Source organism: Temnothorax curvispinosus, unplaced genomic scaffold (assembly GCF_003070985.1).
Source record: "Temnothorax curvispinosus isolate PA1 unplaced genomic scaffold, ASM307098v1 QBEX01003901.1, whole genome shotgun sequence".
In the NCBI taxonomy this organism is placed as follows: domain Eukaryota; kingdom Metazoa; phylum Arthropoda; class Insecta; order Hymenoptera; family Formicidae; genus Temnothorax; species Temnothorax curvispinosus.
The window spans coordinates 163,283-188,028 of record NW_020213681.1 but is presented as its reverse complement, the minus strand read 5'-3'; the positions used below and the strand labels follow the sequence as shown (position 1 = coordinate 188,028).

The window sequence follows — 24,746 nt, the reverse complement described above, 5'->3', positions numbered from 1 at the left end:
AATCTTATTTATTTAATCTTCTCAACGTAGTCACGAGAAAATAAAGATTTACTCTTTGACAGTAAAAACGCTCAATTTAGATAACTCTTTTAAAATATTTCTGAAGAAATATTCCAAGTTCTTCTGATTACAATTGTTATCTTACAATTATCTTGCACCTTGACTCATAAAGTTATCGGCGGCAGTCTGAGATAACTTCCGCAAGTAGCGGGTTTTTTTTTCGACAGAAAGAATAGTGTTTTATTAAACGAGTAAAATTGCGTTCCGTTAGGCGAGAACACGTTTTATTGAGACATTTGCTGAATCGACAGAATAGATCGTTTATTTCCGGGATCTCCCGTTTCCCAATTGTTATAACGACACAGGAGGTACGTGACGAAAAATATGAGGGTGTGTTTATGACGGTTTCTAACGTAGGCCCATCATGAGGTCAGCGTGATTCACGTAATGACTCGTAATCTTCCGGTAGGATCTGGTAATACCATTGTGTGGTTTCGGAGTGATTGGTAAAGATTCATCGAGGGTCGATCGAGGGACTCTGGGAGAGGGCAGTCGATAGTCCCTCGGGGTATAAGTGGACGCACGTATTCCGATTCCACCTGGAGAGACCGAGAAGACATCCAGTCTCGGTTGCTTAATCGCGATTCCGTCGCAGCTGTCAATACGGAGCGTTCCAGATTATCTTGCGAAGAATATTGTGTTCATTTCGAATCGCAGGATGAAGCGAGGACTGAGCGACTTCTCGCAAGACTGTTATAAATTATTCTCTTTTGATTTTTCAAGAAAAAAAGAGCGTTGGAGCTTGACGTGTAGAGTAGATTCATTATAGACGAATAAAAATAATTCTGTCGTGTTTCTTCGTTTTCGCAGATATTTAATTGATGCATAAGAGACTTTAAAGTCTCAATTGTGAACACCGTGAACATTATCATGAATAAAAAAAAAAGAGAGGATATTTTCTATCACAATGCTGAACTGTTTTAAACGCGATAAAAGAGAACTGAGGCAACTCATTTCAAATTGCTTCTAAAGATACTCGATTGGTGCTCTCAATCTCGCGTAAATATCGAGTCAGTCGTGGGGTCCGGCGGCAAGGTGCGGAAACATTTACGGGAGCCTCTTCTTCTTCAGAGGACACATGGCTGCGTGGTAGGGAGACGGCACGCGTGCCACGCGCCCGATCTCTCCCGAAGGGCAGCGGGTGCGTACGAGGCGCCTGATACGAGCGATAATAATCTCTCCCGGAGTGACTCTGCCGGCACAATATCCCCACCACGAATCCGCAGACCCAGCGCGATACGTGATGTTGCAGCTGCTGTTTCTCCCGGCGTCGGGCCTTCTTTCTTTCCCTCTTCCTTCCGTTCTCTCGGACTCCTTTTCTTCTTGGCCGATGTCTCTCCTGCTCGTGATACAGCTCGATTTATTCCCTTACACCCTGACCTCCATAGTGGAATGTATTTATATAATATTGCATTTGCACAACATACTTCTTTTCTCTTCGAGGAGAAGGAGGAGTGAGCCGAGTTAAATTGCTATTAAAAATTACATCTATTTTCGAGCTTTCTAACTTTTACTAACTACCTTTACAGTCTTAACATTCGTCGCTCCGAAATGGTCTTCCGAGAAAACTTTACGCGACGACAGGTGGATCCGCGCGATTTCGTGCCAGTGTAACAGCGGCGTTGTTTTATGACGGCAGATAGAAACCGGAAGGAAGGACCGAGTGAGAATGCGCATTCTCTCTCCGCGCGTTTTCGGACGGATATATTCCGTTTGCACGAGCGGCGGAGTTCTCACAGCCGAAAAAGCAATCTCGCACGTTTGTTTGATTCGCAAGCACTCGACTTAATCCTTTTTCGTGTTTACTTTCCCAGCACGGCTTTTTGTGGCACGAACACGATAACTGATGCCCCTTAATTTGACTGTGGTTTCTGGTAGTATTTCTTACGCTGAACAAAAAATTATATAGGTCTTATAGGGCTAACTGCTTTAGTTTTCGAGATATGCAGTATTAAAGCTCAAAATAAATCTAATATAAATCTTTACTCTTTTTTAAATTGGTAATTATGCATAAAAGGGACACTTTTACTCAGGAGGGATTAATTTTCTTGTTTAGATATAAATCGTATAATAAACTTAACGTAGAGCAAAGAGTAAATAATTAAATGAAACATTCGCGTTATTTATGTACCGGGACAAGGGTATAATGAAAGAATTGAGAAATTGAGTATACTGAACCGCAATGCATCCAAATTGCCGGTATAATTATGTCGCGCGTGTTACTTGGCTGCACCTGCAACTTGCCGAAACACATAATGTCTCGCAGAAATATTTAAACCTAATTTGCCAGCTTGATATTTCGCGCGTGGCCAGGAGATATTTTGCCAGCCTTCACCCAGCTCGATACGTATCAGAATATGTATGTACGAATCAGCAAATGAAATTCCTTGAGAAATTACACAAAAGATTTTTGAAATCACACAAAGATCAGAACTAATTTCGTTTGCAATTGTTCTTGATTGTCAGTTGGGATTTTCTCGATAAAAGTATCGATGATATCCGCGCAAATAATAAATTTTGCTGAAATTGTCAATATTAAACTCCGGTAAATTCAGTGAAATCATTGTGGAATTGATCGCGCGGTTATATTACAAATCAAATATAGTTATATTTTTTTGTTTTCTTTTCTATTCAAACAAATTCGAACTCTGTGGCACAAACTGCACGAAATAACCGACTTTCAACGAAATTCGCGTGGTGGCCCCCTAATCTGGATATTTGCCAACTGCCCTAATTCAAGGGTTCACCTTCCTAATACCATGTAACATTCGGCACACACCGAGGCCGAGGCAGCGATTGCGCGTCATCTGCTTCTCTCATCGTCTTCCTCCTTTCCATTTTTCGACTTCAGCGTATCCACGTCTCGATTCGTAAATTGGAGTACAAAAAAATTATTAAGTAATTCCATTGTTTCCGTCTACTATTTCGCTCTGCTACGCTACGTCTTATCAGAAAGAGGACTAATCTAATTTAAAGTTTAATAACAATCTTTGTTTTAAGACAAGTTAAACTAAATGAAGAAAAAGTTCTTGTTAATCTATAACAGCACCCTTAAAAACTAATTCACGAAAAGTTCATCATTTTCATCAAAAACTATTCTCGACGAACTTTAAACGAACGAAAGCTTATCGATGACATGCTCTCTCGCATCAGAGAGGACATAAATCTAAAAATACAATTGTCTACTCTGTTTGTCTACTCTCTCGCTCTCAGGATGACAAGACTATGTTTTACGACAAGCTGCACACTTATACGTAAAATGCACACACACGTACACTTGCTCTGTTATTTCTTTAACACTCTTCCCTAGCGAGTTTATACTACGCAAAAGTCTCTAACGTCATTCGTTGCAGAACCGATGGATGGGGTGCGGCGAATCCCCATCTCTCCCCCCCTCTCTCTCTCTCTCGGCCGGAGGGCGCGTATTATGCGGCATACGCATCGGTGCTATACGGGGTGACAGATTATTATGGCGCGCATACTGCTCCCCCCGGCTGCAAGCATTGTGTCGGGGATATAATGGCCTGGACCTGTCTCGGCCACGCATCCACGTCCCTTATTGTTAGTTAGCACGGAATCGTCCCTCTAGCTCACCCCTATCTCACCTCTATCCGAATTTCGCAGGCCTGCGTGCCCTGCCAAGTGCCGTGCAGCCGTCGCAGCTAATAAATCCGCGTCGCTATTAAGAAGACTACTTTCGACGTTTATAGTTTCTCCAAAAAGGTTCATATTCTTATTAAGATTGATCAAGATCCTGTTTTTTTTTATACTGAATAAGTCGTGCGAGTTTCTCTCGCGATTAAAAACTGCGACAAATTTCAGTTAAATTTCAGTTAAATTTAAGAATTTAAAGCAATTACATCATATTAAAATTTATCACGACACGTTATAAAATCAGTTAAAAAATAACAAAGGAGGAACCGCGAAGAAAGAGCAAAGCCACCGTCACGGACCGGTGTAAAATCGGACCCAGTAAAAGAATCACAGTCATATAATCGGGTAAACAATGTGGTGATAAGTTGTCGGTAGAAAGAAGCCTTTGTTGTTTTCTTCGCCACGTTGTGCATCGGGGGGAAGGCTCGAGAGTGAAGGAGAGTAGAGGCACCGCGCCACGGTGTCCGTAGCTGTACAGTGTACTTCCGGTCACGAGGTGGTTCAACAGGTCAGACCAACGGGGGAGCCAGATGAAACCACTTCCGGCCCCAATCGTCCCCCATGTCCCCGTTTTTCTTCCTTATTTCACACACGTGGGTAGCGTCTTTCTTTTTCCTCGCGCCCACCTTGTAGGCTATTGCTTGGAGCTAAAAGACGACGCTCATTCGGAACGAATTCTTTAGTGGAATTTTATTGATTCATACGATCATTCGACACTAAAATAAGTTAAAAAACGAAAATGCTATTAGATTAAGGGGTGCACTTCTGAGATATTAACAAAAAATATCATTTTCCATTGTTTTATGGCCGCGAGTGAAGCAACTGTCGCCGTCAGCCCGAGATTAAACTCGATAATATTCGTGAATTACCATATTTTGCTTTTGCGTAACAAATGAAGGTAATTAAGCGTTTTACCGCGGTCTTTCGCCAAGCTCGCAAGTAGCATGCCGCAGATGCTGCGAAGAAAGGATACCGCGAACGGTAAATCACACGGTCGAGAGATTTTGCGAGATTTGTGAATTTTCCTCTTAACGAAATATATATCATAAAATAAGTTACGCATAATATATTTTGTTAAAGTTATAATTATAAATCGATATAGATATATATTAAAAATATTTCTTCGCATTCTGAGGTTTGTCACTTATTTATTTGGAATAATAAAATAAAAAATGTTAAAACATTTCGTGTAAAATTATGTCAACTGTGCGAAATATACATATGCCTTGGTATGTAATAATCGGATATAATATAGTAGTTATTTCAGTTTGGTACGCAGGGTTGTGAAGAGTTATAAAGTTTGTCGTGACGTACGAGGTGCAGTGTCACACGGAATGCTCGAAACCTCGAAATTACTGACTGACGCGTGCAACCCCAGTAAATCTCTCGTTCCCGCGGGATGTAGACGGCGGAAATGCAATCCGCAACTCCCGACGGTAGTTCATTGAGTCGCTCTTCGTTCTCGCGAGAAAGTGCACGCATACCAGAGCGAACGGTGGCGGCAACGAGTGCATGTGCTGCCGACCGCGTTGCGGTCTTGGCTGCACGTAAACTTTTGCGCGTTTATGCGTGCTGACATTGTGTGTGTATGAATGAAAGAGCGACGGTCGAAGGAAGAACGGAGGGGGTCGAGTAATGGATTCGCCCGTGTGTATACGAGTGCTACGGGCGAAAAACACTCAACCGCGAGTATATAAATATACACGAACGCGTAAACGTGGATGTACAGTATACTTTGTGTAAGCGCGATTCTCTCTTCTTATTCTCGCTTGCTTCCTCTATATGGATTTGGATTGGGAAAGAAATGTAAGTAGTGTCAAAAATTTGTATCTGCAGTGTCAACTACTTTCTATCATCAACATTTTACTGTCATACACTTCATAGCCTTGTAAATAATGCAGCAAAAAAAATTGATAATTATCTTTCTACTTTCAATTACATAGTAAGTTTCAATCGCAAAAATAATATAACGTTCCAGTAAATCGTAGTTTATTTTTCAATTTTCGTGCCATGGCGTACATTCTGATTCATTCATCACAATCGTCCATCACGTAAGACGTATTACTTGGATAAACGAAGCAATATCTCGCGATCGCCCCTCGGCGCGGCATCCGCCGTATCACGAACGAATGATCCGCAGCTCCGAGCACGACGTGCCGGACACGCGCTACGCACGTCCGCGTTCTCGCACTCGCGCGTACGCATCAGCATATACACGTCGCATATGCATATGCACGTACATTGCCGCGTTTGTACGCGCGCGCGCGCGTAAGAACGTAACACGCAGAACACGCTTAAAAAGAAGGGTATGACGTCACGCGCGAGGTGGTGGCACCCGGCGCGTGCCGCCAGTTTCGTAGATGGGGTACGAATTATCGCTCCCGGTGGAGGGGCGAGGAGAGAGGGAGAGAGAGACGATCGCGAGCTGTACCACCGTGAACGTGGGGCGCGGGAAAGCAGGAAGGGCGGTGCAGGCAGGGGGCAGGCGCCCCGAGGTGTCCGCTAGCAGGCAGCTAAGCGAGGGAGCGAGCGAGCGAGCGAGCAGACAGGCAGGCAGGCAAGAAGTCCGCACGAGTGGCTAGGGTGTCGTACAGGGGCTATACGTGCGCGGTGGTGGGGGTGGGCGCGTGCAGCCGGCCTGCAGCTGCCTTGCCTTCTCGCGTTGCCCCTTTTCCCCCCGGCGCGGCGCGGCGGCCCGCTGCCGGGCTCCCTCCTGCTCTCGGACGGTCCCCGCGCCACCGGAGAGCAGCCGCTACCCACCACCCTTCTGATTCGGTCGGTCGCGGGCACAACCCCTCCCGCCTGCTGGGCCAGGGGGGAACCGGCGGGACCACAATTATAAGTAGGGGTGCACCCGGCCTTGCTACCTCCAGTCGAGGGCTGCACTCTGTGACGAGCACGCGCGCGCGCGCGACCACTCGTCGCTCTCACCCCGCACCCCGCACACCGGCCGTCCAGGGCGCACGCGTGTGAAGCTGTGAAGGAAAACGCATACATATATTGTCGCGCGGGAGTAGTAGTATCCGCTGCTGAGCGAGGGAGGTAGTTTCACGAGGGTGAGAGAGAGAAGAGAACGGAGAGATCAACCCCTGTAAATCTTTCTTTCTCTTCGGAGGGAAAACAGGAGCGGGAGCGCGCGAGAGAGATCGCCATCTATCGTTGAGCCCGCGCCGATACAGTTGCCTGGTTGCCTCTGCGTTTGTCGGTGGTTGTCTCGAGTGCCGCGGTGTGGCGTTAGTGCGGTCGGTCAGTGGCGCGAGACGCGCGTATGTATTATACGATTATACGGTGAGGATTTGAGCTTTGAGCAACTATGGGAGGAAGAAGGAGGTGAACGCATGTACGATACATCTTCGATGAGAGTGAGAGAGGACTAGAGACTGGAGTGAAACAACCGAGGAGAAGAGGGGGAGAGAGAGAGGGGACGGAGAAGCAGCGATTTAGCGTCGTGCACCCCTTCTGAACTTTGATCCGCTCGAGGGTCGCGACGTCGCGACGTCGCGCCGCCGACCGCGACAACAATCGGTCTTAGCCCGACGTCTCACGTCGCCGGTATCCTCTCGTCTGCGAGCTCCTCGCTCGCTCCTCGTCCACCTCCGACCATCCGGCCCTTTTCTTTCCCCTTTCTGCGAGCGAGCGGCGCGAGGAGAAGGAGGAGGACCCCTTCCGCCGTCGCGCGACGGGCGCATTGACTCTCTCGTTCATCTTCGACTCGTCATACACACGCACGCACGAGCCCGGAGCCGTGCGGGGATCTTTGGCTCCACCTCCACTACCACGGCGGTTGCCCCACCATTCTTCGCTTCTCCCCCCGTCGGCCCTACTTCGGCGCCCTTCTCCGTTACGGCGCTGCCGCCGATCGCCGAGGGAGTATTCCTCGCGGCGCGACGGCGGGCGATCAGTGCGTGACTCGTCGTTGTTGCGACGATTGCCGAGGACGAGAGCGTCGTAGTTTGTTCCTCGTCAGTGCTCCCTCGTTGGCTCTGGGAGGTATGACCGCGACGGGTTGGTTGTGACTCGTATGAGAGAAAAAGGAAACGGGAAGAGATTCACGACGGCCCGCGGCGAGAGGAAGAGAAAGAAAGAGGATCCTTGGCTTCGTCATCGCTACCTAGATCCCCGGACGCGAAGATCGTCGCCCTTTCCCCCTCCGCCCGGCGAACTCCTCAGCGCGTCTGTCGTCCCACGGATATACTGGAATAAAGTGTGTCAACGGCAAGTGTGTAAAAAGTGAAAACCTGCGCGTGCGATAATAAAATCTCGTTCGTACGTATACATGCCGGCCAAATAAATCGTATACGCGCGCTCGCGTCCGGAGTGCACAGTGGTGAACGAGTTGAATTGAGCCGCGGTTTATTCGCCCGGCCCGGCGCTCGTTTGTTCCGTTCGTTCGTTCGTTCGGTCGGTCGTCCGTCGATTCGCGCGGCGGTGACGACGGCGACGGCGACGGCTCGCATACATCGAGAACGTATCCCGGCACGCGGTTCGTGGCTATGCAGCAGCCCCGCGGTGCCGCGGCGAGACGCAGGTAACGCCGACCGGCCGACGGGAAGACGCGACGCGGAACGACGCGAGCAGAACGCGCGCGGATCGCCGCTCACATCCGCGCCTCCGCCCGCCGCCGCCTTCCGGGCAAGCGCCGGCGGCGTGTAAACACCGAGGGATACGCGACGCGTCAACATGTGGACCACGATGCTCGTGTGGACGGCCGCCGTCGTTCTCCTGCCGACGCCTCGAGCGGTAAGTCCTCGGTTCTACGATTATTTGATTATTATATTCCACTTCCGCGTCTCAAGTTCCTCCTTGCCGTCGGCAACTTGAATCGTCGCGCGCGCGGACTTTAGTTTCCGTGGACATTAATTGAAGTTAGTCAAGGTTTGTCCGACTCCTCATTTCTCCGGCAAGATCTGACGAAGGCGAGAAACAACGTATCTGAGGGACATATAATAGCGTTACCGCTATTGCCAGGTGCCAAGGTTGTCGTAAAACACGAGACGTACACATATACACGCGTCCGATTCCCGGAAATGACGCGAGTACGTGCGTTCCTCGAAATTGATTTGTATATACGAATGAAGGGATTATTCCGTAAACCCCGAACATAGTACTCGTCACGTGTTGTTGTAATTACTAGATATGTATTAGGGAGGGGTTTGCGTCGGCACTCGACACTCGAGTCGCCGGCCTTGGACATCGCGATTCGATGAATGAGTTTGGCACGACAACGTTCGGCATCCGAATCAAGTCAACCAAGCGCCCCGTATGCGCTAGGTATATACGCTACATCTCAGCTCGTAGAGATCGGTAGAGATAGAGATAGAGAGGGAGAGAGATTGGCATTGTTGTAAACTTATTAATATGCGCGGGAAAAGGGAAGGCGCCGCGAGATGCGAAAGATCGGAATAGACTCAACGTAATCGGTTCGCGTTTCGTAACTATCCACAATACGTTCGAGGCTCGGGTCGCGCACTTGCGCAACTTGTGTGATTCTAAGCGGCACGACCCGATTAAAATCGCCTGATGAATAATCTCGGCGTAATCCCGCGTCTAACGTTAAGAAAGCTCTCGCCAATATATCCCTGACCTCGACGAATTTTTTATTCTCTAATCGTTCAACCTTGAGCCGCTAACTCCATTCGGCTAACGGGAAATGACAGCTTGTGCTCTCCGGTTACTGGCTAATGGCGTAAATCGAAGGATCGAATCGAGTTGAACGCGCGGCACGCGGAAAGAGATCCAACGAATGAATCGCAGCACCGCCGCGCGAGAAACGCTTTTCTCGAGAGTCACGACTCCGAATCTTTTTCCCGCGTGAAAATAAAACGTAAAGTTTCTCGGTTTATTTAGTTACAAATTATCCGCGATCGTGCGTCTCCCGTACTTGTCGAAGCCTCCGTCGTGTTTGACACTCGCGGAATTGAGAACCGACTTTCCTTTTTTCTTGCATTCTTTCTTTAGTGCTTCGCAATTCAAGTTTTTTTTTTTTTTACGTTACATCGTTTCTCTCAAACGACCGATTCCGAATGCGACGAGCGATGCATTTCGCGTATTATACGGCCCGTTTCTTCTCTCGGTTTCTTCTCTCCGCACGGATTCCGAGGGAATTCTTCCTGGGAGAGATGTCTCCCCCGGCTTCCCCCCTCCTCCATTCCTCGTGCGTTCTTCTTTCTGTCTACCACGATCTTTCGTGTTTGTGAGCTCGACTACCTTCGTGCTTATCTCTTAGCGCGTTGCTTACAGCTCTGATACTATGAGCTATACAGCGAAAATAAGCACAAAACTGACTTTGCTTTTAGAATCGTCAATTTCTGCAACCGAATTTAATCGACAATATACCTACGCTTGCATTTGTTCTTAGCAGCCGGTTATTCTTTATTCTTTTCTTTTTTTATTTATTATTTATTTATTTATTTATTTTTTCTACTTTAAAGTGTGTGACAGTTTAATTAATTTTACCATCTTGTAAAATTGTTGATTATATATATATTGTCCTCTCCCACAACCAGGGTACTCTTTTTCTCTTCTAAAATTTTCTTTCACCATTCGAAGAGTTCTCTCTTACTATACCGAAGGAGTCCCTAACGGCGTATTCGGCGGTGCACCCAACTCTAAATCTGGATGCACTCTTTTAGAAGTGTCTAGCCCCGCTTCTCTCTCTTCCTCTCCCTCTATATTCGTTTTTCATCTCTCCCCGATGTTGCGCCTAGCGATGATTTCAAACCGCGTAGACTCGTTTCTCTCTCTCTCTCTCTCTCTCTCGATCGCTTATTTTCGATCTTCGTGGAAGATCTTTGCAAGAATCCTGCCGATCGTTGGCGAGAGTTGAGTCCTTTGTTGTCCAGTGCGGGGTGGCGAGGTGTCGCGATCGCGACCTCCCGAAGGAGACACGCCTCAAAGGCGTCTGAAGGGTGGCCCGGGTGGCGGCGAAAATCGTTTTGTGTGTGACGAAACGCACCGAAACGCGTCGGTGCCGTGTGTATATCCGTAAATACGCGTGGCGGCCATTCTCCGTTCCCAGAATAACTTTCCAGCGCGCCAAAAATGAGATTCCTCATCGTGAGGGCAGCGCCGAGGTGCGTGAGGTATATGTGTACGTATACGTGCGACGTGTGTGCGGTGCGCGTGCTCGTTCAATCGTTTACTTTCGCGAGACGCGAACTAACGGGACGGATTCGCGACGAGTGCAATTGCATCGAGTGTCCCGCTTCAAACGCAGCGCGGCGATAGTGGATTGGCAACAAAGACCCGTTCTTATCGCTGAGGACGCTTGTCTGACATCGAACACGTCGCGACGTTTGTGTTTAAGTAAATAAAGTCGGGATCAGGTAGCTACGTACCTCGCGTTTTGCGTTGAAACGCGAGGTAAATCGTATAAATGTAAATGTATTATTCATTCTTTCGCTTTAAAAATAGCTGATTGCCACGAGAGTTGTTCGGTTGCTTCGCGCGATACAGTCTGTATCCGCGACCAACATTTATTTTTATCTTACGAGGTCGTGTAGAATATCTTATTTTTCGAACTTGACGTGACGGGATCTTTGTCGATCACGACATTCACAACTGTGCGCGATATCAAATGTACCTGGAATCTACATACGACATACAAGTTCTTATTCGGTGTGATACTCTATCCATATATATATATATATATATATCTGCACGTCAGCTGATTTAAATTACGCACGATTATACCGCTTACTCCATTTCCCGATGACGGATCACGACGGAACGAGGTTGCTAATGGTGCGCGTAATCGATGCGTGCGAGATACGCGACCGCGAGACCCATGGGAGTTCGATAAAGGAAATCTAATGCCGAGCTCGTCGTTCGGACATCACTATAGAACTTACCGTTCGCTCTCGGCTATACAATATCTCGTGGGAAGCTTCGTTCAGAAGCGCATTCGTGTGCGCGCCCGTGTATACGTAACGTACACACCGATCGCTATGCCTCTGCGTATACGGTGTTCTCGGCGTCGCGACGACTAGGATAGGAAAAATCAGAGCCGCGTATCTGACGTACTGTTTACACTACATATCGGCTCAATCGCGACGATATTGATGTATCGAAGGAATCGTTAAACCTTGACTAACATGCTTTTTCCCCTCGGCAATTATTCCTTGGCTAGATATTTTATTGCACGTTTTTATATTAGATAATAATGACAATGTACAGAGGTTGATCGAGCTCCCGTTCGATCGGAAGGTACAAAGTCGCGCGATTTAGTAGCGTGATGATGGCGCTAGTTAATCGCCGACGATTTTACGTCGCCGAAAAACGCGCTAATCGCTCTGCCGTTTTTCGCTTTGCGCTTCGAGCCGGGTCTCTACTCGGTAATTTCGTTAAGCAGCGCTTCGCGAGCCAACTAGAGCGTTGATGCATTTACGAGCTTGGTCGACCGGCCTCTTTTTGCAGGCGGTTTGTATCCACACGTTTCAAAAAGGAATATCCGTCGGCTTTAACCCTAGAACGCATGTATCATTTTTTTGACCTTCTAACGCATGACTGGGGGCAATATCGACCCCACGCTTTATTTGATCGTAAAACCGGTCCTACAGAAATAAAGGGCCTTTAAACCTACATGAATTTCTTCGTTTTTTAATAACGAAGAGAATGGTATGCGGTAAATTTAATTTTACTCAAGTTTAGTTAGTGAAAAATCCATTTAAAGACCGAAAAACGCAGAAAATCAGCAAAAACCTCTTTTTTTTAAACAAAAATTTGTATCTTTTTTTGTAATCAACCGATTTTCAATTTTCAAACGGGGTTTTAAAGAGGACACATTAGACTATTAGAAAAAAATTGTCATCGCTATGTTCTGTTCAAAAAATATATTTATTTGGGACTATAAAAATGAAGAAATTCGCAAAGTTGAAATATGGAAAAAGTCGATGAAAAAACCATAAAAAATTGTATTTCAAGTATTATTTTATTTTTATTTGATACAAAATAGTAAAAAATATGAAAAAAATGAAACATTATATCGCCCAGCCATTTTCTGCGAAATGTCAATCTTCTATAGGCAACGGGATTTTTACCGACTAAGTTGTGTGATATTTCGTCTTAAATAATATTTATGACTATTTATGCTCAGATTACGTAATAATACATGAAATATATTGATTCTAGCAAAAAAATAAAATTAGCTTACCGTGACGAAACTCAAACGGCAACTCACGACTGGGGTCGATATCGACCCCACGCCCGCTTTGCGACTGTGCTACTTCACTGCTAGCGAACAACTAACGCTGCGCCCGACATAACCCTACTTTTAGAGAGTTGAAATGAATTATGGTTCAGGTCCTGAGTCAATAATGTCACTCGCTAGCTCAGGAGCGTAGTTCAAAGTTCGCCTGGGGTCGAAATCGACCCCTCTCATGCGTTCTAGGGTTAATAATAGCGCTCTGGCAGTTCGTCAAGTGGCAAGAAAAAATTTTTATTTTGAGCTTCTTTCTTTACTCGGAAAAATAACATCTGAATTAACATAAAAAAGATATATGTTTGTGTGTGAGATATATTTCGCTATTAATGTTTTCTTTACATATATACTAATTAATTCTTTTTACTAATATTTTATAAAGATTTTAAGATAAAACGAGTCATTTTGAACGCTTGAAAAGTCACTGATCACTAGATCTTAAAGGCAGAGCAAAGAATACGACCAACTAAACTACTAAACCAAGCTCGAATTTATTCGACGCAGACAAAAACCAGAATCGTCGAATCTGCGGTAAATCGTAGCGTATTTTCGCAATTCGATTATAATGGCGAAGCGCGACGACGAACTTGTATGCTTCTCGCGGGATACGTTCTCGCGCAACGAGCGAGCGAGAGAGGATGCACGGTTTTTGTCGCATCGACTCGGTTTTCTCCTCCTGGGAGACGTGCGTGACACGCGTTCGCAAAAACGTGCGCGCACACGTGCTCCTGCGGCGTTTCACATCATGGGGCACGAGACGACGGCGACGTCCCCCGTCTCGCGGATAGAGAGAAAGAGAGAGCTTCGTTTGATACCAAGTTCTTTTTTTGCGTGTCCCATGATGATTCGTCGCCAACTGTGGACCAGATCCACCATTATTAAAGTCATTTTACGATTGCACGCGTTACAGCTGTTAAAAAGACTGTTGAAGTGTCCCGTTATATTCGACACGCCCCGAAGAACGCTTTTTTCGTGATTTCCAATATTCTCGATTAATTCTTTATATTAAGATATTTTTCACATGAGTCAGTACAATAATTCTCAATTTTCAACGCATAATCGTAATATCTAAGATAAATTTTTATCTAAGATAAATAAAAGATCTTCGTTTAGAATTGATATATATATTTGGCGATTTTAACGTTTCTACAATTTTAAACGTCATGTTTTAAATTTCAATTTCGATTTTTAATATCTACAGTTTTAGTTCGTCACAAGCTTCGGAAAATTTCGTATGTCGATAAGCTAAAATGACGAGCACCAATTTGCTTACGTGTATCCTCTCGAAGTAACGTCCGTAAACGCACGTGTTTTACAGGTGAACGCCTCGGGGGTGTTCGAGCTGAGGCTAAAGTCCTTCGTGAACGAGTTCGGCAAGGACAGCCTGGGCAAGTGCTGTTCCGGCAGCGCGTCCAAGACAGGCGAGTGCTCGGGGGTCTGTAAGACGAGGTTTCGGGTTTGCCTGAAGCAATACCAGGTGAAGATCGACACGACGTCGCCGTGCACGTATGGCGACGTCGTGACACCCGTTCTCGGCGAGAACAGGATTAATCTCAGCGCGAACGTCGCTTTGCCGAGCTTCACCAACCCCATCAGGTTCCCGTTCGAGTTCACATGGCCGGTAAGTCTTTTTACTATTTACTATATTCTAGATCGTGTTACGTTTATTATCCTCACAACCTAACATTCGCTCTTTCTCGAATTATTCCGAATGTTTTGGTTAACAAAGCTTCCTACATAACCGAGTGACAAGATTGTACGTGTCTCGGTTATCAACAGAAATATAATTTAAAATTTGATTATATTTAATGCTCGAAAAATCAAGAAGCTATTTGGACCACCCAACAAAATTTTTTATTGGGAGAAAGTTTATTAAACTTTTTATGGTTGATATATACAAGTAGTAGCAAGACACCTTGCGTGTCTAGTAATAGCATGGAACATTATACTCGTATATGTGCGTAGGATGAGTTCAACATTCTAAGGGATATATCCTTGACGAATTATACGCGATAATATATAAACTTATGAAAGGCGATCCGCTATGTGGTGCTATGATTAATCAAGTTTTGGTTTCGAAAGTCTGTGTATGAGTATCGTTAAAAATGTTAGAAATTTCATCAGAGATTCCATATGAATTTCGAAATATGTAGGCGGGTTTAAAATACGTTTGCGTGCAGTGTTTAACTCGAAGCGACCTCATCTTAGCGATGTAATTTCGATGCGCGTGCGATATATATGGGGAGACACACGTGCGTGCGTCGTGTAGTCGAGTAGGCGAGGGAGAAGTTGCACGCGCGTCGTCGGTCGCGTTGCATTTGCAACAGGTCGGCAGCGGCGGCCGTTCTCGCTCGCAACGACTTTGATTTTTGCCTCGCTTGACGCGCACAATTAACGAAAAGGGGGAAACGTGCTTTTTTTCCGTCCTTTCTCTCGCGTGCGCGTAACGCGCGTCGGCCGATACGAACGTGCAGGATCGACGCACTCTCTCGCATCTGCTTTTTCCCTTCCTACTTTCGCGCGCGCGTTGCAACGAGATCGTTATGGCGTACGGACAGGTTGATTGTGTTAAAGGAATGAGAGAGAGAGAAAGAGAGAAAAACACCGAGAGCACGTGTATAGGGGTTGCGTTTGCGTGGCACGTACGACGCGTGTTGCCAACGTCGCTTGCACGCGTGCATGCGTACGCAGCCGTCGGTGCAACCGAGAGAAAGAGAGAGATAACGAGGGCAAGAGATAGATAGATCGAGAAGGGGGAGGGAGGGAGAGAGTTGGCAGATGCCGCGGAGAAAGAGAGAAATAAGAGAAAGAGAGAGTGAACAAGGGGAGAGTAGCACTTGTCTTTCCCTCCTGCTGTTGTTGATGCTGCTTGCTGTTGCTGGCGTTCATAGTTCATAGGCGCCGAAATGTAAATATGGTAGAAGTAAATAGATAATATAATCGATGAAAGTCGTCGAATCGTAGATCGGAAAATTGACGATATCACGGTATAAAGATATTTATAATTTATTTATGTTTTATCTAGAGAGAGATATAAAAAAGTCGATATTACATATGAAGCATCGATAAGCGAGGTAAGGACATTTGTTGTATCTTATGACGAAATTATATAAAAAAGGTTCTCAAGGTGCATGTGATGTAACGTGATTTATAGAGTCCAAGAAATATTTATTCAATTCAATTTATAAGGCTCCAAACTATCTTGTAACTGCTATGTAAGTTTACACGCAGAATTTAAGCTCCACGTATTTATTTATCAGTAAATTCGGTAAACAATTTTTTTTACCGTTTCCACGAATGGCGATGTGTTTTCGAGCCGAAACTGCACGCCAATGTACAGCATCTTTGGACGCACGTCAATCTTCTCATATCGGTGCTCGCGCATTTCTGACTATGGTTCTGACTATGAAACCGCCGCTCCGCAGCAGATGGCCGGGGTCTTTTGCGCCTCTCCACACTTCCCACGTACTCTTGTCTTCGCTCTTTCTCTCTCCTGTTCTCTTCTCTCGCCCTCCGTGCTTTCTCGTGAGCAGAGTTAAATTTACTAACCCATATGGCGCCCCTCGCGCCCCCCTCTCTCTATCTCTCTCTCTGTCTTACACATTGACCGTTTTTCGAAGTAAGCGCACTGAGAGAACCAATCAGCATCACGGAAAAGCGTCAACGATAAAACCTCTTACACGGTTTTTTATGAGTAAATTTTCTTTTTGAAATATATAATAAGATACGTTGTGAATTTGTCGGTCCTGCCTACTTGGCAGGACTTGAGCCGGAGGCAAAATAAATTCACTTTCTCTTTCTCTTTCCCATCTATACCCGGGTGATACAGGCACGTGCGTGCTTCGACATTTACCACCGGTTGAACCCACAACTCGGCGGCTGATAGGATTATCGCACGATGCACCGATGTCGAAATTATCCCGAGAGCAGTTGCCGATATTCTACCCGGCATTTGCTTTGATGTAGCATCAAACGAAGTCGGTAGCGGCCCTCGGGTTCTCGGAAGACACGGTCACAGTTCGCGGAGAACTTTTGGTGGTTCCTGACCGATTTCTGGCCGACGCTCGTGTCGGATATCGCCGACTTCGCTTGGCGAAATAGCTCGAAACCGACGTAAGCCGCAATCGCTATTTGGAGTGCTCGATTTATTTTCGTAGCTTCAAAAGCAAGAACCGTTTTAACTACATTCTAAATCCCATATCGTAAGATCAGCTTTACATAAAGAGAATTGAGAAAAGTAGTGATGAGAAAGACCATATATAGTATAGATACATAAGCGTACTAATAATTTGTTTTTTATTTTATTTAATACTATCGTGACAAATAATTTACATAAACGGTTTGTTACATGACGCGTTTCTACAGCACGATATAACGAAGGACAGTGAAAAAGTGAATTAACTCGTTGTTGCCGCTGATTACGGCCGAGTTCGCAATTAGTAAATTGACTCGCGACTCACGAGCCGTACTTACGCACGAGCATTGGACGAGCGAGAACCGATAAAATAGCTACTATAAATAACAGTTACGTGCAATGCGCGTAAATCACTTCCCTGTGGTGTGCGACTGAGATGCGCGAATTAATGGCCTTTCCATCACTGCAACTAGGTTCATTAAATGTTCGTGCGTACAATTAGCGACACAATTCGACGAATCTAAGAATGAGTTTCGCGATTTATTAAAAACAATCGTTTTACCGACTACATGCACAATTTATATATATTTCAGTGAAAGCTAAGTCAGGTGAAATTTTAATAACAGATTTAAAAAAATAATTTTTTTATAATTTTTTTTTAATTAACAAAATTGGGTTTTTTTTTTTTAATATTAACATAGAAATTCCAGAGAAACTTTCCTAAAAAGCAAATGAACATTCTCGCCAAAGCAATTTTTTTTCATACTTATTTCTTAAATTATTTGTCGGTGGGCGCCCCGAGGAATGCTTGTGGTATGTCATTCGGCGGCATGCGTCGTCGTCTCGATACATAATCGTAACCTTCGCAGACGCTGCAATCTCTTATGCGTGCGTGCGTGCGTGCCGCGGTCTCTTATGCGCGCGCCTTAATTGGCTTTACGTTCGTGTACACGAGCCGCCTTATTAAAACAGCACGAGCTGCACGAGGCGACTAGCGACAGTGCGGCTACTGTGCTCGATCGTTGCGCACGCTTCTCGCGAGTGAGCGCACCGTCGCTCGCGGGGCGCGCCCGCGCCCGCGCCGCGCCGTACAGCGTTGAGCGTTACACGATTTTCCGCGCGCACTCGCGCTAATAGCACGCACGCTCACTCACTTGTTTGTTCGCTCCATTCTTTTCCCGCTTTCGTTACTTGTCGCATGGGAATTCCGCCGTCGTGCCATTCTATTTTTAGCCGATCACCGTAACTTTTTTTCGCGATAAATCTCACGCATTATCGTAAGGTAGACGTTGACGTTAGAGTGGTCAGAGGAATACTAAAGTACACTCGGCTATCGATATTCGTCTCGTATTGCTATAGCATTAATTAGGAAAATTGTCAAAGAAAATTGCAATTAATCTGTAATGACAGAAATAACGTAGATAATTGAATTTCAATTCAGATGTCTACTAAATATTGATTTTTACGAATAAAAAGGGTATCGGATGGATTCACTAGCCTATAAAGCAATTTGTATTTTTATATAGATGTGATTTCGTATCAGACGATAATATTGCCAAAATTCTAACGAGGGATACTATACATTAGCGTCATAAGCATTCTTAAATGCGTTTTCGTGGAACGCGATTGCGAGATCGAGACTCGAGGAAGAACAGCGAGAGGCAGAGGACGAGGGAGCCGCGAAAGTGATGGGAATCGCGTTGCAGGAAGAAGGGAGAGGAAAGGTGGGGCTCGAAACTAAGGCGGCTAGCGAGCGAGCAGGCGAGCCGTGGGTCCCACGGCCGAAAAGGCTGCGTGATTCGCGTCCCAGACGAAGGCACGAGCGGCGAAAGGTCGAATGAACGAACGAACGAATGACTATACATGTACGGGGGGTGGCGACAGTAGCTAGGTGATTCGGCGCATCGCGACGCGGCTTACATTTAACACGAATTATGTAGACGCGAAGGGAGAAAAAGGAGACGACAACACGACGCGACAGCAACGGCGACGGCGACGGCGACGGCGACGCTCGATTCCCGAAACTCCGCTGATGCGTATTTTTAGTTCCGCCGCGCGTGCGAGCTTGCGAGACTCGCACGCGATCGACCTCTTTCCCTACCGGCGGTTAATTCCTATGTCTGCGTGCGGTACCTTCCTTCCTTCCTCCTTTTCTCTTCCTTTTCGCGTGCGTGTCACAGCACGAACTACGGAACTTAGAACCTATTACGCGTCGACAAAGTTTTATTTCGATTCGAGACCTTCTCTCGAAATCAACGAACATGTTTTTAGCGAAAGGATACACTTGTTATTATTTAGGTATATATATATATATATAAGATTTATATATATTTTCCACATATTCTTTTTTTATACTAATTAATTTTTAATAATTGTTTAAATGGATTTTATTTGGCAGATGTACAAATAATATACTCCTCAACATAGATTAAAAAGGATTTATAACAATAGAATGGATTCCCCATGAATTGCGATCGAAGCAATACGCTATTTGTTTGTAACGGTAAAACTCGGCAAGTTTCCTTTCGCTGCAATCGAGTTCAAGTTTTACTCCGCGAGAGTACAAAAGTATTGAGTAACGGCTGGTGCGTCGCTTCCCCGATGCACTTCCGATCTTCTCATCTCCCAGATTCTTGTTACGACATCGCTCGGGGTGCCCGTTTACGCGGAAGCGCCGCTTCTTAATCCATCCCATTTCCTCTCCCAGACCTTGTTTCCTGTTACTCTTTTGTCGCGCGCATATGGTCTTTCTGGCTATAAAAAAAGGGAACCTTAAATATATAAAAAGGAGGGGAGGGGGAGAGAGAGAGAGAGAGAGAGAGAGAGAGAGAGAGAGAGAGAGAGAGCCTCACATAATAATGGCGAAAATAGGTTTTTGTCTCAAGGCTGCTTATTGTCACTTTTCGCGATGGTGTGCAGGCAACATCATTTTCATATAACTTTTGGAGCGCTATGTTCAGAATGACTATACAAAGTCCGTTGAACAAACATGTAAAAAGTGTGAATATAGGAAGTATTTATTTTATTCTAAAAAAAAATGATATTCACACGCGCTTTTAACGCTTCATTCTATAATTGTTACTTCCGTAGAATTCGATCGAAATTCCTGTTACAAGGCGTCACTGTTTACCCAGTCACTCTTTCTTCGGCAACTTTTGTCTTTTCCCCCATAACGCGCCATCGACAAAGCGAAAATATGGTTTGTAAGCGTGTATCTGCCCTCACCCTTTCTCCCTCGTCACGTGGTCATCGGGCAGGTACGCATCACCTGATGCACGCGCGTGGGTGAACCTTATTGACTGATTGACTGACCAACTGCTCGTTTCTTGAACGATGTACGGTCGCACGAGTGATATCATTATCGATTCCATCGTGCGAGTCGTTTAATTCCGGTTAATTCTTAAAATCATTTTTTATATTATATGATAGTGTCACAATATTGTATAACGACCGTGTTTTTACAAATCGAGAGAAAACTTTAACTATAATGTTCTTTTCTTTTTTTAACAAAAGAAGGCTCTTGATGTTTTTTTCATATTGATAACGAAACTTTTGTATGCAACGAACAACGATTCGTAATTGATTACAATAAGAGTTGAAAGTTGGAAACAGTAATGGCCAGTCCGATCGAAGCGTGCATTAATAAAACAGGTCGCATCGCTTCGCATTAAGAATGGCCCGTGAAAGCGTGACTTTTGTTCGCATTACGGCGAACGGGGAAGGAATAGAGCGGGAGCCATTCATGTTGATTCCACTCACGAGTAATTATCCAATGTTACTTTTCGGAATATTCGCCTAGCCTCCAATTTCTCTAATTTCGAAATACAGCTTATAAGTAACACCCTCTATTATTTCCTGAAATATAATTTGAAAATATTCCGAAAGATTTCGACTCTATTTGCGATATCTTTCTTTCTCTTGTTCGCACGTTCGGTTTCATATTACAATATTACATATACATATCGGCTGTATCGCGACTGCCTAGTGCCTATCGGTGTCCTTCCGTCTGACTCGTCTATTTTTACCGCGTCCTTTCATTCCTGGATGTGCCGCGCTGCTCGGCGCGTAGCGACGGGCGTTCTCGGGGATTAGGTAACGCGTTTCCGCGATGACTACAGGGACGATGGTGAAATTTTCGCGGCCGCCTTCGAATCGAAAGGAGGAAGAGGAAATCGCGGATAACGAGCGACGACACTATGCCGCCGACGACGATGCATTTACATGTAGACCGTTCGCTCTCTCCGTCTCTCCTCTTTCCTCTACGCGACCGTCTTCCGCGATGATTAATACGCGCGTATATATACGCGCCCGCGCTCCGAGATTGCAGGCTACGTCCTGTTGTACGTGAAGAAACGCGAGTCGACGGAGAAAGAGAGAAAGGAAGCAGACGAGAAGAAGAAGCGAATCACTGGATAGAGAGGACGGTCTACGTGAGAGTTGAAGCGAGAGAAACGACGAGAGAAAGAGAGCGAGAGGGAGATCGAAAGAGGAGCACACGCGGGCCCGAGAAGAAGAACGACAAAGCAGCGCGGCGCGGCACGGTGGTTCGGGCTGACGGCGGTGAAGAAGGGAAAAGAGAGGCGAGAGAAGGTGGAGGTATGCTGCGCAGCCGTGGGAACCGACTGCCGAGCGAGCGAGCAGCTCGCTCTCCTCTCTTTCTCGTTCTAGCGCAGCGGCCGTCGCGCCTGCCGGCTCTCGCTCTGTCGTAGCAGCCGCTCCGCTCCGCGCCGCGCCTGTCGCCTCTCCCTCTGTCGTATTCGGCCTCTCGCTCTAGCACGCGCACCGTCGGCACCGAGAGGACTTCTCTGATTCTTCTTCTTCTCTCTCTCTCTCTCTCTCTCTCCTCCTCCTCCTCCTCCTCGTCATCCCTCGCGTCCGCAAGGAAAAGGATCGGGCTAGGACGCGTTTCCTTACCTACCTCCCTTCCTCCTTCCCTCTCGGGCATATCCTTGCCGTCCTCGCCCGATCGTCTTTATCGTCCTGTGGATTTCTCAGCCCGCCTTCCGCGACCGGCGGTCGCGCTGGTCGTCAGCAATCGCCGCTACCGCTACCGGTGCACACGCATACGTACATACACACACCGTACCCGCCGAGGCGCATTGTTCCCGCAGAGAACCGCGCCTTTTTTCGAACGCCTGGTCGCGATTCCTCGCCGATTTCATTCCAATCCCCCGTAATAAATTAGCGGACGATCACGGTGGCATTTGTCTTCTCGGCGATTTATTCTCTCCTTTTTTCTCTCTTTTGCTCCTGATTTGTTGCTCTTACCACAAGGTACCTTACGATCTTTTTTCTCTCGTTTTCGTTAAGTACACGTCCCGCGTGTCTAAACTTCGAGACGCGTCCTTGCCGCGAGAGAAAAAGGCGGTATAGCCCTGTTTCTCGTCTCGCTTCCGTCTACGCCTACTATGTTCTGCCCTCGTGTTCCTCGCTTTTTCGCCCTTCTCGCGTGTTCGAGGCTCTTGTGCCTTGGACCGGTCTCGAACTACGTCTCGCACATTCGGTATCTCGTCGTGAAAGATGTGTGTATATGTGTGTGTGTGTGTGGTGCACCACAACCTGCGCTCCTCTCTTTCTCCATTCGCTTTTTTTAGCAGAGACAAATTGCTCCCTCGTCCTTCAACCCTTTCGCGGCGAAGGGCGAATGCGTACCTGTACCTGTACGCGGTCCATACTTACGCCGCAAAGTTAATTTTAGGTGGAAATATCCATACAAGTATGCGAAATATGCAGGAAATAATGATCGATAATGTTAAATAATAATATGTTTTCTCGTAAGAAACTAATTACTTGCCGGAAAAGTCGATAGATAAAATTTGAATAAATATTTCCTTGATTTCATTACCGAACATATATCTAAATATTGATTTATTTCAACATTTATATACTGTGTAATCTTATTGCTGTATTATTTTTTGCCTCGCGGTTTTCGTTTTGCACGTCGAGATTGCGTTTAAAGCGGAAGGAAAGCTCGCGGAAGATGAGAGAGCGCGGTGCGTAACGGAGTTCGCGCATAAATTTCCATGTGCGAGATGACATTCGCCATGGGATTACCGAGGGAGACTCGTTTACGGGAACTCGGGCGAAACACGGGCGGGAATAACGACGCCGGCGGATATAAACATTTATTATTCTCCGCGTGGCAACGACTAACGAGGTCGCGCATAATACCGCGAGCCGCGCGGTGCTCTCTTTCTGTGTTTACCGTACATGCTCATGCGACGTTAAATAATTAAACGACGTATTATCACCACACATACGTGTAGCGTAGGGTATGCTGCGTCCAGCACGTACGTGTATTACACCGTGTGGCCTCGTCGCGACATGTCCAAGTGACTGTAGTGCTGTAGTGCCTCGTGTGGTTTCTCGGCGACGGGGGAACATCATTACGGTATTTACGAGCTGTCGTTTCGAGTATCTCTACTTGGTATCCCTCAGCCTTTAAATTACGTCGCTCGGAACAGCCATGTGTGTACAACGGGCACCCAAGTTTCCTGCGTTTCCTGTCTCATTTGGGGGGGCTGTTCCACGGTCGCTTTGGAACAGATTTCTTTTTGACTCTTAACTTTCGAATTCGTAATTGAACAGATTTTATTTTGTTAATTAAAAGTATATTAGGACGAAAAGAATTAGTCGAGCAAGTTAATCAACAATACAGGAACGATCTTAAAAAATTACCGAAGATTTCGTGAAATCGGGAGAATCAACGTAAATTGAACTGGCAGAGACAAACTGGCTAACGACATTTCGTAGATGATTTATTTAGCGCAATTGATCGTAGTTTTCACATGTCAGCGCACTTAGCACGCGCGCATGTGTATCTCAATGCGACGCGTGATTTACACGGAGGGTACCTCATGTGGTTATATGGAAGTTGACCCCTGTGGGGTTGCAATTTCCCCTCGTGCCTGGACGATAACTCGAAAGGGGGTGATTTTCGCGCGTGTCGGCCCCCTTCCTGTCCTCTTTCGCGTTCTGCGGGTCCCCTCCCTGACCTCCCTCTCCCTTTACCAGTGACGCGTAACCGTTTCTCCTCGTTCGTTCTTGATGTGCACGCTCGTCGTTCTGCCGGCGGGCGGACGCGTGGCAACGCGTGGCAGGTGTGCACGTGACGCAGCACGTCGCAAAACGTTTAATTTGTTGTTAACCCTTTCACCACGGAAATATTTCCTTTAGCGTTACCGTTATATTTCGAAAGTGCGCACGGTCGAAAAATATGAATGACGCGCACTTTTTTAATTATCGGCATTAAACCTAATTACAAGACTTATTAATTTTGTCTGAAATTTTTGCTTGAATTCTCCTTTTGCTTTCCTAAACGATTATATGACAGCAATTTTTTTTAATTATTCTGATTAGAAACGCACGAGACTCACGTAACCTTTTTTCTGTTTACAGGGTACATTCTCGCTGATAGTGGAAGCTTATCACGATACGGACAACAGCACACATCAATCGGCCGGTGAGTGTAATTTCTTTTTTTTTTTTTACTTTTTTAGATTCAAGATAGATCTTTACGAGAGTCGGCGAGGAGATCGGCCGTTGTTCCGCGAACAATCGTCGCATTTTCATTGTTCTATTCAGTCTCTATTGCCGCTGGTCGTTCCTCGTTTGTAACTGCGCGTTATTACGGCAACGCGTCTCCGTTGTGTCATACCGTTGTGTCGTCGACCAAGAGCTGCGGGAGAGAGAAAAGTG

General features: G+C 46.0%; 1 protein-coding gene across 2 annotated transcripts in view; it reads left to right on the top strand.

Moving 5' to 3' along the window:
• Positions 1–7,006: 7,006 nt before the first annotated feature.
• Positions 7,007–24,746, top strand: part of LOC112452991 (neurogenic locus protein delta) — a 53,517-nt gene continuing 35,777 nt past the window's right edge. The window contains exons 1-3 of one of the 2 annotated variants that reach the window (XM_025013502.1): positions 7,007–8,454; positions 14,232–14,534; positions 24,447–24,510. In XM_025013502.1, coding sequence (XP_024869270.1) covers positions 8,395–8,454; positions 14,232–14,534; positions 24,447–24,510 — 427 coding nt within the window. In that variant the 5' untranslated portion in view covers positions 7,007–8,394. Of the gene's footprint in view, positions 8,455–10,732; positions 10,788–14,231; positions 14,535–24,446; positions 24,511–24,746 lie in introns of those variants that run through there. The other variant, XM_025013503.1, reaches the window with a different exon arrangement.